Here is a 20,297-nt window from a genome sequence, read left to right as displayed (position 1 = left end):
TATGATCTATCGGCCCAACGACCATTCGGCCTTACGACCTTTCGGCCTAGCATCCATTTCCCCTTACGACCATTCGGCCTTACGACCTTTCGGCTTGGCATCCATTCGGCCTTACGAACATTCGGCCTTACGAACATTCGGCCTTACGACCTTTCGGCCTTACGACCTTTCGGCCTTACGACCTTTCGGCCTTACGACCTTTCGGCCTTACGACCTTTCGGCCTTACGACCATTCGGCCTTGCGACCATTCTGCCTTACGAACATTCGGCCTTACGACCTTTCGGCCTTGCGACGATTCGGCCTTACGCCCATTCGGCCTTACGACCATTCGGCCTTACGACCATTCGGCCTAATGGCCATTCGGCCTAACGACCATTCGGCCTTATGACCATTCGGCCTTATGACCATTCGGCCTCATTACCTTTCGGCCTTATGACCATTCGGCCTCATTACCTTTCGGCCTTGTGATCATTCGGCCGAACATCCTTTCGGCCAGATAGCCCATTCGGCCTAACGTCCATCGGCTAAATGACCTTCGGCCGAATGGCTTTCGGCCTCATGACTTTCGGCCAAATGACCCTGCCTCATTAAAAATGACTTTAATGCATCATCAAAGACAAGAGCAAAGCGATAACAAAACGAATTAAAGCACTGTGACTTAAGCGCTCAAAGCGATTTCTGTCTAAATTGAAGAAGCAGCAACTGATTGTCGTGTACTCAGACGAGACACTTTTTTCGATTGAACCGGAGCCCAATTCATGTACGAATCGGTACTTTTCATCCATGAAGGCTATGGATGTTCCAGGGAATTTGAATTTCAAGTTTACTTCCTGGCACCAGAGTCATGGTACTTGAAGCGGTTGCTTCGAATGGATTGAAAATGCTCTTGTGCTCTTGTGCTGGAGTAAAAGTTTAAACTGAAGTCTACGTCAGGTCAGGTTTAGGTCATTTTAAAGTTTCAGATGCAGACCCGAAAATGTTGTTTTCCAACAAAATAGAGCCCATGCCATACCTCAAAAGGATCAGGGAATCAAAAAATCGTTATCCTCCGATAAAATTTGCCGATCAAAACACCCGTGAGAGAGATTTTCATCCGCAAGAACACTATACCTAGCGCTTATCAACTTCAATTTTTCTCTCGATAAGTTGTGCATTCCGATTCAAATTTATCGTTTCTTGTAACGTTAAGGATAAGCACCAACAATTTGCTAGCACCCAAGGAGGACACCAACAATTGTTTGATGCACAAGGTGCCGGGCCGACCCGACCGGTTGACGCACCAACAAAAAATACCAACAATTGCATGGGGCGCACATCAAGAAATCTGATGTTCACTAGATTTAAGTTCGAACGAGTTATCTTGATCGGCATTGGAAAGGGATGAGAAGTCATCATGTTCTCATATTTATCGCTTAGTGTAACACAAGTGATAAACCAGTTATCATTATCAGATCTTTTCGATTTGCTTCCCTGAAAAGGACACAAAACAGGCAGGCGGATATTCTGAAGTTTTAACTTAAGAAACTTTGGCCTCCGAGCAGTCCGGATTTGAACTCCTTGGAGAGAGTAGTTGAGAACGAAAGTGGACATATCGAATTATTGTTTGTTAATATGTTTATCTGAAACCATGCATAAAATGCATAGAATAGTTTTGAAATCATGTTATTATCAAGACAATTATTTTTGAATTTTGAAGACAGATTTTCGCATTTTTTTATGGATCATACTGTAGCTTCAACCACTTCTATCTATGGCACAGATTTTATGATTGGATGAAATTCTTTACAATTGTAGATTTTTTGTGAGTTCAACAAACTTGTTCATGCCTCTTTCGGAGGTCTGGCTCAAGATAAGCAAGAACTTTTACAACTGTTACATGGCCACCTGCGAAAGTGATTTATATGTACGTTGTAAGTTGTAGCCGCCGACCGTGGCCTAGCAAGGATAGCGTTCAAGTCTTCTAAGCCAAAGGTCATGCGATCGAGTCTCTATCACGGCATACGTAGTATTTTTTCTGTGTACTGGTGGTTTTAGTATTTGTTAAGCCATCATTTTCTTGAAAAATGTACGCCTAGAGTTAAGAAGAATCCACTAAGTTCCTATATGTGTGTGTTCGTTTTTATTTAAAGGATCTTAACTCACAAAAACTGCACGAAAGTACTTAAAACGGGATTCAAAAGTTCAAAATTGGCTGACTGACTGGTTCGGCGAGTGCGCCTTCAGGTGTGCTACAAAATCATATCACCACTTCGAGTTTTAGTTTCAGCTAGAGTACAACATTTTGGCGTGGCCTTGTGCTAGATTGTCACCACGTAGGTCGGGGTTCGATCCCGAAGTCGGATTTTCTTCAGTAAGTAATTCGATTACTCAAGTGACCACTCTGATGCGATATATGTATAATGGAGAAAAGAAACAATCGAGTACCACATTGAACAAATCTCGGCAAACCGCAAGTAATCAAGAGAAGGTGATATGAACTGATGCTTAGGATGAAATTGGAATAAAAACAGAATTTTTATGATTTATTTATTTCATTTAGACTTTTTATGGAACTTAAAAGTTTAAATAAGAACTTAAATTTTGGGCTGCATAGAACCTTATTCAGATCAATGATGGAACTGAGTAAGATTTTTCGTACCTGTTTTATGAAACTTTTAGTTTCCTGGAATGTAACAATAAATATGAGAAAGCAATTATTTGTTCCTCGTTTCCAAAAACTCTGAGTTTATTTCCTGTCCAAACTACTGAGAGCGAGCTCAGTCGCCGACCGTGACCTAGAGGATAGCGTTTAAGTCTTCTAAGCCAGAGGTCATGAGATCGAGTCTCGGTCACGGCTTACATAGTAATCTTTCTGGGGGCTGGTGGTGTTAGCATTAGGAAGATGCTAAGAAATCACAAAAAAAATCTATAGTTTCACAGACTTTTGAGCAAATTTTCACCACAGAATCTCTGTCACAGAACACAGATTTTTGGTAATATATACAGATTTCACAGATTTTTTTTTAAATTCAGTACGTATTTTCATAATTATAAATTTAATATTAACATTTAGGGTTTCTATCTTTTTTTTTCGGAAAAAACATGGTAATATTGGTAATGTTAATTAACTTTTTTTTTAAATAAAATGAAAAAAAGGCTAATTTCTTCATGAATTTTTGAAGAAATTTATGCTATTTCCATCACATTAAACCATCACAGAGTAAAATCGGAGAAAGTCAGATTTTTTTTTTGTTTATTTACTCATCACTAAATAAGGTTTACTTTTTAAGCATTTATTTTAACGAAAAATCTTTTTTTTAATTCGTGGTTCGACTTCTCCGTTTGCTCTCAAGTTTTTCCAAAAAAAAAAAAAGAAAATTCATTTGGCTCTAACCCTCGTGTTAGATTGTGTGAAGAAGACAGATTATAAAAATTCCAGTTTCTTAATTGTCGTTTTAAAAAGTTTATCCTGATCTTGAGATGTTTCCCGGTGATAAACGCTTGTTGTGCGTGGGTGGAGGAAGCAAAATTTTCAGTATAAGTGCGCTATCTCTGCAAGAAAAAAGAAAACTGAGCTAAATGAGTCCGAATTTGATTTGGTGTAAAACGATGTAATTTATTTCACATTGAGAGTCTTTTTCGATGTCTACCCTCCTCACGTATTCTTTCTGGGGTTGACTTAGAATTATTTTTACTTTCTTTTTTTTCTCTCCCGAACCGGGCGAATTTCTATCCTTCATCGGTTCAGCTATATTTGGAAAAGCGGTGAGGAAACTTTCCCAAACAATAAATAACACGGAGAGTGCGAAGTCATGCTACGTTGTTTTAGAGACTGTAATTGATAGAAGGAGCGAAAAGATGATGATGGCTTTAATCTCCTTCGGAGCTTCCGTCTTTACGCTTCTGCTGATTGATTCTTTTGAAGATGGTTCTTTCTTGTGGGAGGTGGGTTGGCGAACTTTTAATTTGATTGATTCCGATTTTCCTTTTCAGACTATTTGGTTGGCTGTTTACATTGAATGTTTAACAAATTTTTATATAACAGTGAATTGAAAGACTAGTTGAAATTAAAAACTTGAAAAAAGCTTCTAATTTCAAACCATTTCAAAGTTTACCGCATAAGTTTCCGTTTAATTTTTTAGTTCTTCTTCGAGCTCCTTTGAATAAAGAATAAAAACTTGAAATTTATATTTTAATCAAATATTTTTGGCTTTTTCGGTCTTTTAAGTATATCAAACAACTTTGTTTTGAAATGCCCGGCGTTTCGGCCAGTTTTGGTGGTCTTTTTCAAGGAAACTAGTATTTTATTATTGAATTACAGTTTACTACGAGACGTCGGAGAGCACAGTCGTTCAGTTGAGTTCTCTTAGCTTGAGTGAAAATGTTCATAAGTGATAAGAGATTTTGAGTTTTGAGGTTAGAAAGAAGCAATCACGTGGAAAAATGTCAGAATCCAAAATCCGGATCAACACTCTTCGATTTTCTTTCGGAAGTGATGCAGCAGAACCAACAGAGGCAGAAATGTTCAACTTTGCCAAGAAAAGTGTTTCAAGCCAGAAGATTTGTATTCTGTGAACAAAGATAAGGAATCCCGATCGATCTTAATCAAATTCAGGAACGAGGCGTTGCTGAATTCATACGTGCGGAATCTGCAACCAGTAGTATCTTTTGTGTATGCGAATGGAACCAGTACTGAAGTAAAAATGGGTGAAGCAGGAACTAACTTCAAATATGTGAGGATTTTTAATCTTCCTCCAGAACTGGGGGATCGAGACGTTTACGATGCTCTGTCATCATTTGGAGTAATCAGGCATCAAGTTCGTGAAAAATATCATCCGAGAACAGGTTATCCAGTGTTCTCGACAGTGAGGGGTGTGTACATGGAAATCAGCAAGGAGATACCTTCCCAACTTCGTATCAGTCACTTTATGGCTCGTTTGTACCATGATGGAATGGCAAGTAAGTGTTTTTTGTGTCAAGGCACTAACCACTTGAAAGCCAATTGTCCACAACGGAATGTCCCACATGATTCGGTTCAAGGTCGTTTGTTCAGCTGTGTCGCTGCTGGAACTCACACAGTTAATGTGCCTTTACCAAAAGAAAATGATGATCGACCAAAGGAAAGCCTTATAAGGGTACTCCCTAGTGCCGAAAGCTCTTCTCGCAGAACAATAGCAGCTGTCAGAAGAGCTTCACAGGAGAAAACAAAGCAACAAAGAGAACCGGAAGAATCAACCAAACAGGAGAGCGTCGGAGAGAGTACAGCTGAGAGTTTGGAAGCCAGCTTAGCACCTGAAACGGAAGCTGAGTTACCACCATCGCAGCAATGGAATCGTGTTCAAAAGCGTGGAAGGAGATCCCAGAAAAACGAAGACGCTGAGAGTTACTCATCGAATGGTTCTGAGGTTGGAGCACCAATAATTTTACCAGACACAGCTTCAACATTGGAAGTACAACAAAAAAGAACAAGAAGCAAGTGCAAACTGCTTAAAATTGAAACGAACCATCTACAAAACCGAAGAATCAAATCCTACCGCTCGAAAAGTAAATAGTTTAGCACTAGAAACAAAGAGGTTATTTTTCAAAAAATATTAATATTTTCTCTCTGTATTCAGCGTTGCTGAACACAGTTGAGGTGGTTGTTGAAAGGGTACATAATACTAGAATAATAATTGGAACTATTTGAAAAGCGGGAAAATACTGTAAAGTTATAGTTATAATAATGATTTGTAGTTATGTAAGGTTTTATTAAATATAAAAAAAAAAAAAAAAAAAAAAAAAATTACAAATTTTAATATTTAATGAACAACATCCGGCCGTATTACTAAACCAAATCTCAAATTATATTTTAATATCTTCCTAATCAATGTTCAATTTCTAAAGCTATCTAAATTTTGTTGTAGGACATACCCATTACGAACTGCATTACAGTATTTGATACATGCCGAAAAAGTCTAGCTAATGACTTCACATCGTAGAAATCCATCTATCCTCTATCACACACTACACTTTTTCCTGCAGGTATTTCTATTTTGTATGCATCTTCAAACGGAAATAATATTGCGTTAAAATGACTGACAAACGACGTATGCTTCGAGTCGCTTAGTGCACGAATGTTCTTTGAGGTGTAGGTCCTGATTGATAAGCGCGTGTCAATTTATGTTTTTTTAACCTGAAATTTTTTTTTTAAATGTGTCGAGTCTAAGGATCTAAGAACTTATTTCAAAATTTAACCTGGATTACCTAAAGTAACAAACAAACTTTTATTTGTTTTAATAAGAATGGAAGGTACCCTAAAAATCTGAAATTGACATACAGTACTGCCAGATAAGGTTTGTCGGATATGAATGCAGAAGGTTTGCGTTGAAAACGTTTTGAGGGGGTAAGAATCACACACGCTCGTAAAAGAGGGAGAGCTAAAAGCAGGAGAGGATGAAGTATCAACCATGCGGGAAAACAAATTTCCAACTTCAAAAACACAGCTTTCTGCCTAACCTTCTACACCGGTTGTTCATGCGTTTAATTTGCAAAGCAGCAGCTTTTTTCCCTCTCACTCGCTGAAGCTTTATTTTGACTCTGTGGCGTATGCATGAGTGGGTGTATATGAACAGTTGTTTGAATGCATAGAATTATGTTTGTGAATTTGTATGTTGCGACTGACATCATACCGACCAGAATTGAGTTCATTTTTCGTGCGTCGGATATTGAAAAATAGTTTAGAGGATTAGGGTGCAGTACAATCTATGGAGCCACCACTTTGATAGCTTTGATCAATTTATGGCTTTATCCATTTCTTTATTTGCTTCCGGGGATGTGTAGTTAATTCAATTATTTTGTAATCGAATTTCACTGGTAATAATTGATGTGGGAATTTAAAATCTATTCCGAGCACGGATCCTGACCGTAATGCTTTTAGTCTGTACCGCTTTTGCTGAAAAGATGGTTTTTTTAGTTATGCTCATATTCAGGCATAAATTTGGGACTTATGAAAGTCGAATTTATTTTTTTTTGCATCACCGTGTGCTTCCGTAACGGCTGTCTTATTCGATTTAATACGATAATTCGACTTGAACAAAGCAGCCGTTATGGAAGCACACAGTGATACATTTTTTTTTTCTGAAGATGGCTGAAATTTTTCAGAAGGCCGATACGTAAAGAAACGGTTATAATTTGATTCGAAAATCACCGAAAAATTTTAACTTTAAAATATAACAAAAACCGTAGGTCATCAAAACTCGTTTACATCCAAATAAGCCCCATTGGCTCTAAGGACCTCATATGATTATCACAAAAAAACTTTTTCAACTTTTAACCCTAAAAGTGGGGTTCGTTCAAAATCCGACATCCTATTGCAAAAAAATAGAAAAAAATATGGTGTTTCAAATAATTATAGAACCATTTCTTGTACCCAAATGTTTTCCCATGTCATATTTGGATCCATTTGTTTGATAAGTTCTTGGTTTCTGCAAAACAATTTTATGTGATCTCCCCTCTTCCTTAACTTTATCCACAATTGAAGGAGAAAGGATTCTCGAATAAGCATATTACCATTCATCGATTCCAAATGCTCTCCCATATCTAATTTATTTCCATTTTCTAGGTTAGTTCTCGAGTTATGCGAAAAATTGTAACGGAGCCCCCTTCTCTCCTTCAAATCACCCCACTGGAAGGAGTCAGTATTACCAAATATTTAAAGAAAAAATCCTCGTAACTACTCAAATACCCTACCAAGCAAAATTTGGTTCCATTTGCTGGATAAGATCTCTAGTTATGTAAAAAATTGTATGAGTGCACCCTCTCACCATAAAATTTCCCCTCAGGAAGAACACAGGTTTCTCAAAATATCATAGAGACAATACCAAATACCTTCCCGTGCCAAATTTAGATCCATATGCTTCAAAAGTTTTCCTAGAAAATGCTGGAAAAGGTAAACGAGCCCCCTCTCCCATTTCTATCTCTCCACAAAATAGAAAGTAGGGCATTATATATTCATAGAACCATTTCTCGTACCCAAATACTCCTACAAGTCAAATATGGTTCCATTTGCTCGAATAGTTCTCAAGTTTTGCAATAAAAATGTATAGGAGTACGTTACCGCTCCCCTTCCCTGTTTATATTCCCACAGGAAAAGGGAGGGTCAAAAAAAATCATAGAAACTTTTCTTGTGTTCCAATGGCCTCCCATGCCAAATTTGGTTCCAATATCTTGATTAGTTCTCGAGTTATGTAAAAAATTATATGGTAGCCCCCTCTCCCCTTCCTATCTCCCCACTGAAAGGAGAGAGGGGTACCTTATATTCTTAGAAACATTCCTCGTACACAAATACGACCCCTTGCCAAATTTGATACCATTTGCTTGATTGGTTCTCGAGTTATGCAAACAATTGTCTTTTGTTTGGGTGGCCCCTCCCCCCCTTCATGAGAGAGGTAGGGGTCTCAAACCTTCCCCTACCCCCTGCTCCCACCCACCTGCCAAGTTTCACGCAAATCGGTTCAGTAGTTTCCGAGTCTATAGGAAACAGACAGCCAGACAGAAATCCATTTTAATATTTATAGATTACGCACTTTGACAGTCATTTTTTTTACAGCATCAAGCGCCCTTTTTATCTTTTAAGTCAGAATTTACAAAAGAAAAAAAAAACAAAATTAAACGTTTACAATTCATATTCAATTGAAGATATGTATTCAGTTTAGTTGTTCCGCACAAAATGGGGTTTATGCTGTATGCTACTGAATGTTGTTGTGCTTCCGTTGCTGCTGGTTCTAAGTATTTCTTCCCGGCGAGCGGATATTGCAGCACATCATAAATAGCTCTGATAATGTTCAAATGTGAGCACCACTAGTAAAAAGCCTGAGTGAATGCAATGAGAATTCAATAAAAAAGTCCAACGTCAGTTTAAATCCTATATAAATAATCATCGTCTTTCTCTGTCAAAACTTTTCATCTTATTGCATTCACATCCAAAATTGATGGTGATGAATTCAGCAAAATTAATCCAATTTGTCTAAAAGGGATCCAGCTGATTGGGCTTGTTCCTTAAATCCAATATTGGAAAAAAAAAACCTTCAGACAACGTTTACAGCTGATTCAATTGACTGTTTTAATTGATATGAAATTTCAAATTAATCTTTATTTCAACATCCAAACAAAGTGTGCAACCTTTTTTAACACAGCAGTTTTAGATCGTAAATTTTCGTTTTGTTATCTCGAGGAAAATTTATCAACGATATGTCGTGCCTGCTCATAACCTGCTGAACTCCGTGGGTGGGTTTTAAATTTATTTTCCTTTTTACAGATGTACCTGTGTGTCCTTATGTATAGCGGTATTATCATTTTGTTCTGTTGAATACGGGTATTAACAAGAGCAGTTTCCGGTGTAAAAATAATCTTTTTGCCACGGGATCTCTGAGCACTCTTTTATCGCGCAATTTATCGGTGCTGGCTGGGCCAAGCAGTTGTGTGGGTGTATGGTGCTGTTCTTTTGGATTATTTTTAAGATATTTGCTATGCAAACTTCTTTTCAAGATATTTAGAAATAGCACGAGAAGTTTTACATTTAAAACTTTCAAGTGAATTAGTGAAAATATGTTAGAACTTTAAACAGGATTATACCACAAATAAACTAAATTATACCACAAACTAAGCAATCTTGAATGGAGATTTAATTCTGATTTTTCGAATAATTTCGGGTATATGTACATGGCGACCGCCAAAAAATGAATTTCAAAACAACATTTCCTTAAATGGTTAAAGATCATCAAGGTTCCACAGTTGAAAATAAACTCATAACGACTTCACCTTTCATCTGATAACGGGCAAAAGCATTTCCGCAAATGGATGAAAGAATACCAACAAGAACGATGTATGTGCTGCATTTTGTCAATACAATGCTGCAGACCTTCTAAACCCCTGCTTCCGCGTTGTATTTTCAAAACTTGTTCACTGATTTTCCTTTCCCGCTGATGATGATGATGACGAGCTCGAAAAGGTAGAAGAGCAAAAAAAACCTCTTAACAACAATAAACAAGGCAAGAACGAAGTGGAAAAGCTGCAAAAAGCTACTCCTCCGACGAAGAGAGCGCTATTTTGTTATGGTTTTATTTATTTTTTCCACTTTTATGTCCAAAGAAGCGCGGAGAAAGCTATTTGTAAAACTTTTTTTCAACCTTGCTGACTCTCGTTTGCGCTGTGCCGGCTGGCTGCCGAACTGAGTTAGTGAGTGAGTGACTGGCTGCTTTTGACTGAAGCGCTCCACCAGAAATGAAAGGGAAATGAAAATTATGTTAGTAGAATACACATGTTTGCTTGCTAGGAAAATATTTAGCTGAAAGCAGTGGCTGGTAACCAAAACGATAGAGTACAAAACCACCCCGATCCGTGCCAGAGGCACGTGCACTTGGGTTTTGTTATGTAATGCTTTAGGCTTGCTTTCGGGGGAACCCGGTAATGGAAGCCACGTGGAGGAGGTGTGGAACCTTAGAGGTGTCTGCCGGGCGTTAGTGTAACAACAAACTTTGCTAATAAAACGAACTGTTGCTAGACCGCAGAAGGTGTGGCTGGAGAATATTTTAAATTTTCAACTTTTTGGAGCTATGGAAATTCTTCAAATTTCTGGCGCCTTATAACATTTAGTTATTCTTTCTTGACTCTGATTTTTTTTTTCGTTTGATAAGTTGATTAAGTTCTCCTCGAATCAATATTTTTCAAACCCTGCATCATACATTCTTTAAAGATTTGAGATAGAAATAATGACAATAAAGTCACACTGCTGACCACAATAAGATTATTGCTCTGTGAGTACGCTGGGCGCCCAAAAATCCGAAGATCACTAAATTTAAGACTTTGTATTGGTGACGTTTCGTCAGGTATGAAGCGCACAAAACGAATTCGCATACTCTTCGGTAGCCTGCTATTCTGCCAATCATCACCCTCTGCCAGAGTTGCAAGTTTTCAGATAATTATTCGAAATTTATACTCACCAGAATGAGTATCAATTCAGCAGCCCAATGCATTTCGTTGTGACGCTCAAAGCTTTCAATTTCAAACGAAATTTGCTGAACATCACATCAAACAAAATCACAAATCCAGAATCCCATTAGAGAAATCTTCAGCTTTAAATATTCCCCACTTTTTTCCCTACTATTTTTGACGACAATTTGATTTGTAACGAATCTATGGAATATTTTCACACTAGCGACACGCCAAGTTGAACGACTCCAAACGCTTCGATTAAAAAAAAATCGAAAGCGCCTTAATGATTGGAGTTTATTGAAACTTTTAATAACGAAAGTGTTAAAGCTCGTGGGACTTATGTTTAAAAAAGTGTCTATGTACACAACACACTACCTTATAAATTTTGGGAACAACACTTTTGTTTTATAATATTATTTGCAAATACGGCGCTTTAATCTATTTGATCTATCTTGATATTCAAGGGCACGTTATTATTTCTGTCATATGCTTTTTTCTATTTAGAATCTATAAATCTTCTTAATGCGCTCTTAATAAAATAAGTGAATTTATCGGACATTGGATAGGCTGGTATGAATCATATCCTACTTTTTGGTGCAACGATCATGTTTTCTGCTTAAGAAATTTCCCACAGGGAATTTCAAACATCACGCGAGTCGAGATAATATTTGAAAAAGATTTGTGAGCCGGCTTAAATAAAACCGGCTTTCGTTCTCTTGAAAAAAAATCTTTAAAATGCATTAAAAATCATTAAAATGTCTTTTTTAAATTGAAATAAAAAAGTTGGAATGGTTTTTTCGTTGGTTATATATTTTTTTTTTAAAATGCTATAAATCTGTTTCCAAACTCGATGATTTGTTTGGAAGATTAAGAAACTATTTCCTTCATTTATAATAAAACTCTACATAGCTACCTAAGAATTTCAACTTCGTTTTTTAGGTTGCCGCTACAAGTAGAAGCAAAGCATAGCCAAATGCTACATATAAAATCATGAAACTTTTTTTCTGCAAAATTGACAAAACAGTTTCGGAAATTCAAAGATACTAAATTTTTAAAATAAGGCTCAGTGAATCCTGAAAATTCTAATACTGAATTTGGTGTTTCTCAGCTTAGTTGTCTTTGCGGTACTAAATATGTTAGTATTTATAATAATCAAATATGTAGCTATTCAGATTTTGATAATTTTGTTTCTAGTTTCTTGTAATGTCCAGTAGATTTGAGATGGCAAGCACATTAAGTCGTTGGGGTTTTTTAAAAGAATTTTGAGCTTGAGCATTTCAATGATTGTGATTCTTTGTCCATGATTGAAAAAACTTTGCATCAACGTATTTAACAGATTTAAAAGTACATTACTGTGGGAAATACAATTTCATAACTTGCATGTCTTTAACTGTCTGAATACGAGCGAGACTTATCAACATACTTCAGTGCTTAGTGTGGTCATAAATACCTTTCGCTCATCCTGTAAAACTTTCATTAACCTAAGACAGAAATATTATAATCAAATTCTCACAAGTCATGATAATACATTCTTCAGAAAGATGTGTTAAAATGAAAACTTCCATTCACAATCAACGTTAACGTTTCACACTGAGATTCAAAAAAGGAAAAACCTCACTCGATAAAATCTCAATCTATTGAGATTTCGCAACCTTGCTTAAGACAGAAATAAAATAAACAAATTCTTATCATTAAATCGATTAAACTGAACTTTTAACATTATGTTCTCTATAATAATGTTTCAAAAATGTATAACTGGCCTTTAACTGGGGGAGGAAGACTGAATAAAAAAAAGAAAAAAATCTTTCAAACGTCAAATTTCTCTCATCAATCTACCGACCAGTGCGAAGATTCAAAATTCTACTTTCTTATTTAGTGATTTTTAATAAAACTTGTTTGATGCTGAAAAGCACTTGTTTTGCATAAAACAATGATTTAATTAGGTTTTGTTTTGCTCTGGCAAATTCTTGCATGATCAGGCGTATTGAGTCGCTCAAATTTAGTTAAAGTTTTGAAGCTGATAAATAAAAATGGTTTGATTAATGGTTGTTCTAAAAATAGCTAAATCTAAATTAAGCGCCTAAACAACTGAGTTACATGACTCGCTACACGAAACTGATAATCTAAAGTTAAAATTTGAACGATTACAAATCTTTTCAACAATTGCTGGCTTTTTGTCAAATAGTAAAAAAACGATACAGAAAACGATACAGCAAATTTCAGTCTTTCTCCCCCAGGCCTTTAACATTCATCAGGTATAACTGACAGTGTTTTAAAAAGTTGTGGTATGTTCAGCTTTTTCTGAACTGGAAAACTTGTTTCATTGATCAAGAGTTTGCACAAAAATTATTCCATGGCATCTCTGAACTCAAAAAAACCTTTTTTCTGCTTGTGACTTTCAGGCTGAGAAGGCGTCGACATTTAAGACAAGAACCGTTTGTGATGCTTACGATGAGATTACGTAACATCACACTGAGATTCAAAAATGGAAAATCTCACTTAAAAAATTCTCAATCTCATGAGATTTCGCAACCTTTCCCTCTGCTGTCTCCATCAACGCAGTACCTATACGGGATCACGGATACCATCTCAGTTATTTACGATGATTGTCCCACAGCAACTGTACCATTTCCGACCAAAATATGCTAAGTACACCCAAAGAATAGGTTGCGAAACTTCAATGCTGATCGGAATTAACTTTTTATTATTATTATTAAATCAACAGATCATATATTGATCCAAATGATATTTAAAAATTAAAAATTAAGAGACTAACTACAAATACAAATCTACACTGAACTTAGAACACTAAGAATTCTTCTTCGGATTAAAACCTTCGAAACGTCAAAATCAAAATGCTCCTAGAAACGGTTAAAATTCTTGATGACGCCAATTATTGCAGAGTTGGCCCCGTAAAGTCTGCTTCATTTAATATTGGAACAAATTCTTTTGCTCATTGTGGCGCTCCTAGTGGACGGATTTGGAAACTTTTTTCACCCACGTGTCGGGAAATTCATTACCTTTCACCATGTATTTATGTCATAACACCAAACGATAGCATTTTGTAAACAACCGCCATGGAAGCCGAACGGAGAGATCAAATTGTGCACAGTTTTCTTGAAAATCCATTGTTGTCGGCATTGAAGCTAGCTAAACAGCTTAAAATGCCCAGAAGGCCAGAAATACCGTATGGCGTGTTATCAAGCAGTACAAGGAAACATTGACGACGGCTCGGAAGCCGCATTCGAAGCGTCGGAGTGGAACTGTCGACCGGAAACTGCGTGGGAAAGTCATCAAGGCCGTCAAGAGGAATCCCAATCTTTCAGACCGCGATTTGGCCAATAAGTTCCAGGCCGCTCACAGTACGGTGCGACGAATTCGTCTCCGGGAAGGAATAAGGTCATTCCGAGCCAGCAAACAGCCAAATCGGACGCTGAAGCAGAACAATGTGGCCAGAATCCGTGCTCGAAAGCTGTACGACCAAGGCTGACCAAGTTCGACGGATGTAAAGTCTGCTTCATTTATTGGAACACAAACAATTGCGTGTAGTTCAGTCATTTATTAACGAATTCATAATTTGTTTTTCATACAAATGTAGCATTTTCTTTACTCTTTCATAAAAAAAATTTTTAAAAATTATTCATTGCTGCTTCGAAGAAATTCTCGTACTCGTACTCGTAAGAAAACTGTGCACAATTTGATCTCTCCGTTCGGCTTCCATGGCGGTTGTTTACAAAATGCTATCGTTTGGTGTTATGACATAAATACATGGTGAAAGGTAATGAATTTCCCGACACGTGGGTGAAAAAAGTTTCCAAATCCGTCCACTAGGAGCGCCACAATGAGCAAAAGAATTTGTTCCAATATTAAATGAAGCAGACTTTAATTGTTTAGTCTAACAGGAACGAAGAGCTGAAGATCCCGATAACTCAAACCACGAGGTCGGACGCTAAGTGGAAGAACTTCCAAAAGTGCGGGAGAGTCAATTTTGATGAAAGCAGATCAGCGACGAAAGACGCACGAGTGGCGGTCCTGCGGGCTTGCAGCGTATCGATGTCTATCAGGCGGCAGCGGCTTTCGTAGCTGGGAAGTCGAAAAGGGTCTTGCCAGTTTAAGTGTCGAAGGCACACCTCAAAAAACGTCGTTGGATGGCTTCGATGCGATCAGAACCGTTTTGATAATGTGGAAGCATATTCAAGGATCGATCGAACCAGACTGCAGTAAAGACTCTTCAGGCAGTAGATGTCATTAAAGTTCTTCGTCATGCGGAAAAGAAGACCCAGGCTTCTGGAGGCCTTGTCAACGATATAGTTGGTGTGATTCTTAAAATCCAGCCACGCATCAAGGATCACACCAAGATCTTTCACGTGTTGAGCTCGAGATATTGCATCGTTGCCAAGGAAATAAACGGCTCAGAACGGGCGTCGTTTGCGGGAAAATGATATTACTACGCACTTACTACGGTTTAAAGGGAGGCGATTGGCATCACACCAGGAGGCAAAGAGGTTAAACTGGTTCTGCAGAAAGTTCACATCTTCGGGGCCATTGATAGAATAATACAGTTTCAAGTCGTCGGCATACGCCAATTCTGGTCCATCGAGGAGTTGCAGCACGTCATTGAAGTAGATTAGGAATACTAACGGCCCTAAATGACTTCCCTGATGCACGCCTGATGAAGCTGAGAACTGCCTGGAAAAACAGTTACCCGTACGAACTGTCAATTTACGTCCAGTAAGGTAACTGCGGAACCAGCCAATAAGAGATACACAAAATCCTAAACGCGCGAGCTTTCCGATGGCAATATCATGGTTCACCTTGTCGAATGCGGCAGACAGATCGGTATAGATGGCATCTGTTTGGGATTTCTTTGCAAAACTTTCATGCACAAACGAGGTAAAGGTTAGTAAGTTAGTTGTAGTTGAGCGTTGAGGCATAAATCCATGCTGGTCGTTGGAGAGGTTGTGCTTGCAGTACATGAAAATGGGATCTAAAACCACCAATTCGAAAAGTTTGGCTATAGCACACAGAGCTGAAATCCTCGGTAATTATTACCATCTTTCCTATCTCCCTTTTTATGAGCCGGGAACATGTAAACTTTTATCCACAGTGAAGGGAAGGTGGCCTGGTCAAGCGAAGCTTGGAAGATAAGCCTGATACGAGTCGGCAAAGAAGGCATAAAACGCTTCAGGAAGGTAGCTGGTATCCCATCCGGGCCCGAAGAGAAGGAGTTTTTGAGCTTAGTGGCTGCTTTAGAGATGGTTGTGTCATCGACTGTAATACCGTTTAAAGAAAAGCCCAGTGATGAAACACTCCTGATGGCACAATTCAGTTGGTCGTCGGTTATTAAAGATGTATCAAAGATGCTCGAGAATTTATTGACAAAAAGATAGCAAATTCCGGAGTCAGAGTTCGCCATGATGCCATGCAGGAACATGAAGGACGGTGTTCCAGGTTCATTCCGCTGATTCTTGACGTGATTCCAGAAGGATTTTGGGCTAGTCTTGAGGTTTTGCTGAATTCGACTAAGATGGTTTTGATAGCTACGTTGACAGGCTTTTTTATAGGCGGAGTTGAGTTTGCGATATTCTTCCTTGGCATGCGGAGATTTGTGCTTGTTGTAATTTCGAAGGGCACGCCTTTTTGTCGCTTTCAGTTGACGTAAAGCTGCTGTAGCCCATGGAGTCCGAGGATTAGCATTGGCGGTGCGTTTCGGCACATGACGGTCGATTACGTAGTTGAGGATGTGCGAGAAAGTTTCGGCTGTAGCGTTAGGGTTAGCTAGTTCGAGTTCGGATTCCCAGTCTATAGTGGCCAGTACGCGAGAAATGATATCGAAATCGGCGTTCTTATAGTCCAAGTAGAAGGGTGTGAGTTTATCAGCGGGGTTACACAATCTAGAGATATTAAATGTAACCAGTAAAGCCGGGTTATGTAGGCCTACTTTAACTAGCGGTGCAGATGCTGATTCGATAGTTGGTAAACGGAACCCGTCATTGGCGAAGCAAACATCAAGCATCCGGCCGTTATCGTTTACAACACTGTTGATCTGACGTAAGGTTGCTATACTCAAAGAGTCTAGAATAATGTTCGAAGAAGCCGAAAAAGTAGAGCGTTCAGGATCAGGATACAGGAAGCTGGTTTGGCTGGAACACCACTTTAAACTTGGCATGTTAAAATCGCCTAAGACGATTATGTCATCATCTGGAGCGCAGAAAGAGCTTATTTTAGAGATGCAGCGTAAAAATGATTCAGCTTAGGTAACGTCTCTCGAACGATCAGGAGGCAAATATAGTACGCCAACGCAAAGCTTCCGGTCGCCGAGTTCGATACAAGACCACACCATCTCAAGATTATGCCAAGATTCATCATCGATTGGCATAGCTCTGAATTTGGACCTTATGGCGAGTAACACCCCACCACCTGTGATCCTTCTGCTGTTATGGGGGCTTCGATCGCAGCGGAACACTGAATAATCGGGTCCAAAGATCTGGTTGGAAAGAGTGTGATCGTTCAACCGTTTCGGTGAAAGTGATAATATCGTAGCACGAACATGAACTAGCGAGCAGATAATCAGTCACGCAGGAATTGATACCACCGACATTCTGATAGTAGATGTTGATGGAATCAAGCGGTTCTGATGCCGATCTGGAGCCATTGTCACTAAAATGGAGAATACCATCACGCGGAGGAAGGCAGTCAGGAGCAGATGGTATTATGCCTTAGATGTGCTGATTAGTGTATTTGCTGCAGCAAAGATGATATGATTGCTTTACTGACTGCACCCACAAATCAGACTCTACTCCAATAATGAACTTCCTTGGAGGTGGAATTATCGGTATAAGATTTTATGCCGGACCGGCATTAACAAGCTTTCACATGACTGACATTGTCCTTCAAGTGCAACCACATTGCATATGTCTGAAATAAACCAAATGAAACATATCCCATTCATTCCCCTGCCATTCTCATCCCTTTATCGTAAAAAGACAGCGGAGGATGAGAAAAATATACCGGCTGAACGGCGGACGGCCAAAGCAGTGCGTTTTTTTTTTTGGTAATCGGCAGTGACAGAAGGATTATACCAATAAACTTTCGTTGGCTAACCGACTCAGATGGTGTACTGAGTAAGATGTCGGACTGGCAAGCCGAGATGAGATGTTGCTGTTGCAGTGAGTTCGATTCTCAATATTTATTTATTTATTTATTTTTTTTTTTGATGAATAGGATGATAACCCCATAAGAAGTTTTTCCTGTTTCGCTTGAATGTAGTAGTCATGCATCATTACGCTGGAAAGATAATGCCAGCAGGTACAACGCTTGTTAACGCCAAGCCGGCATAGAATATTGTGCCGATTATTCCACCTTCTAGGAAGTCATCGCTCTTGTGTTTGAGCTACGCAAATAGTGTGTAAACATACTCGTGGTTGTGTGTTACATTTCCTGTATTCGTGTTTTTTTAGATCCTTGCTGCCAGGGTCCTGATATCCTTTAGCAAGCTCTTGTTTCGCACCATATAATAACTGGTACCGGATTAAAAAAAAATGGATTGAATCTTTCTATGTTTTACTTATTGATTTTTTTTCTTTTTTGTTAGGGATATACATATATAATTTTTCGTTATTCATCATTTTTAAATTAATGTAAGTTCAAAAATTAATTATGTCAACAGATATGCATACCTAACTGGTACAAAAGCATCGTTCTATCTAGTTCGAATTCCATAAAACTCACATCATAAATCCATATTTTGATCATCTATTTTCTCTTATCTTTTATCCCTGCAGCTTCCACACAGTCCCCAGCAGGCGGCTCGGGGGCAGCCCGCCGAAGATGACGATCCCATCGTGGACCGGGAAGAAATCGACACAAACTCCTACAACTTTGGCGAAGACGCGTCCATGCCGCGGACGTACAAGCCCCAGGATTTGAAAAAATGGCGCCCGGCGCCAACGATAAACGAAAACTACGGCAAACCCGGCGAAATGGGTAAGTTTGGTACTACTGTTGTTTGGAACCCTTGTTCGCTTAATTGTTTTAATGGTTTATTACCATTTTACTTGATTATACTAGGTTGAGCAGACGTGCTATTTCAATTAAAAAAGAGAACTAAACATACTGTGGAGTGTTTCGTATCAATCCTAAAAAAAAACGAAATTTTAGTCATACGACAAGACACTCCAACAAAAATGTGATCCAATTGGCTCTTCAAACAGCCAGATTACCGTTTTCGAAATTCCCAGCTCAATCATAGTTAATTGAATTCTCGGTAACCTCATTGCGTTCTGAATTAACACAGCACAGTTGCACATTTCCCCTTTCGCAAATTTGCAAATGCATGTTATGTCGGATTGTTATCCGCTCAACACCCAGAAATGCCGGGATATCTCCATTCCCATTCCACAGCAACGCCACCGGAACAAACATTTTCTTCCCAGGTGGGTCCCGAAATGGGCGTGCAATGCAGGCTCCGACATCAGGACCAACTTTTGGCCATTTCGTTGCACAATTAGATTATTTACTCACTTTAATGCGGTAATGACAGTTGCAAATCGTTGCGCTTTCGACGATGCAGATGATCTGGAATTGCGACTAACTAGGGGTAGGGTGCGTGTTCCTATTTTTGAAAAAGTTTATATCGGAAATCGGTTAGAGCTGATTTCTTGTTTTGAAACAAGAAGAATTAATATAATTATATATAAATTTAGAATAAAATATTCCGTCTGAAATTTAAAGAACATCCCTTATGTTTATATGCTAATTCCATTACTGCCCTTTGAAAACATATAATGTAAATACGAAACTGATTGCACAATGGTTGTTAGGGTTGATCCAGTGATTTTGGGTAACGTACTAACTAGACTTCAACCCCCATTTTTTGGATCACCCAGTCCAGTGGCAATAGTAAGGGAAATTTTCCTGAAAATCTTTACGAACTCTTGCACTTCGATCCATCGATTTTTTAAATAGTAACAATCAATCAGAAACTTTTCCAAAGCTCTTGTTTGAAAAACAAATAAATGCATCAATTCTCAAAAGCGTGGCGACTGACTCTAACTGTAACATTTGTCGTTCCCAGGTAAGCCGGTGAAAATCCCTGCCAATCAGCAGGAGCTAATGAAGGAAAAGTTCAAGGAAAACCAGTTCAACCTGCTGGCCAGTGATATGATTTGGCTGAATCGATCCCTGACGGATGTGCGGCATCACGAGTGAGTATCCCATCAATGAATTTTAAATCCAATGAATGCAATATTATAAACTAACTACATAGATATCTTTTTGTGATTGTATCCCGTTCACCCGAAAACTTTTGCTCAGAATGATCCAGGGGTGTTATACTCCTCAAAAC

At 38.5% G+C, this 20,297-nt stretch overlaps 1 protein-coding gene across 5 annotated transcripts in view; it reads left to right on the top strand.

The window, feature by feature from the left end:
• Positions 1–20,297, top strand: part of LOC129745322 (polypeptide N-acetylgalactosaminyltransferase 5) — a 361,703-nt gene that overhangs the window by 250,421 nt on the left and 90,985 nt on the right. For all 5 annotated transcript variants that reach the window (XM_055738319.1, XM_055738318.1, XM_055738323.1 and 2 more), the window contains exons 3-4: positions 18,736–18,937; positions 20,028–20,157. In XM_055738319.1, coding sequence (XP_055594294.1) covers positions 18,736–18,937; positions 20,028–20,157 — 332 coding nt within the window. The remainder of the gene's footprint in view (positions 1–18,735; positions 18,938–20,027; positions 20,158–20,297) is intronic.

The sequence above is a fragment of the Uranotaenia lowii genome, chromosome 2, assembly GCF_029784155.1.
Source record: "Uranotaenia lowii strain MFRU-FL chromosome 2, ASM2978415v1, whole genome shotgun sequence".
NCBI classification, from domain to species: Eukaryota; Metazoa; Arthropoda; class Insecta; order Diptera; family Culicidae; genus Uranotaenia; species Uranotaenia lowii.
The sequence above is the reverse complement of the archived record's forward strand: the minus strand, read 5'-3'. Positions and strand labels throughout refer to the sequence as shown.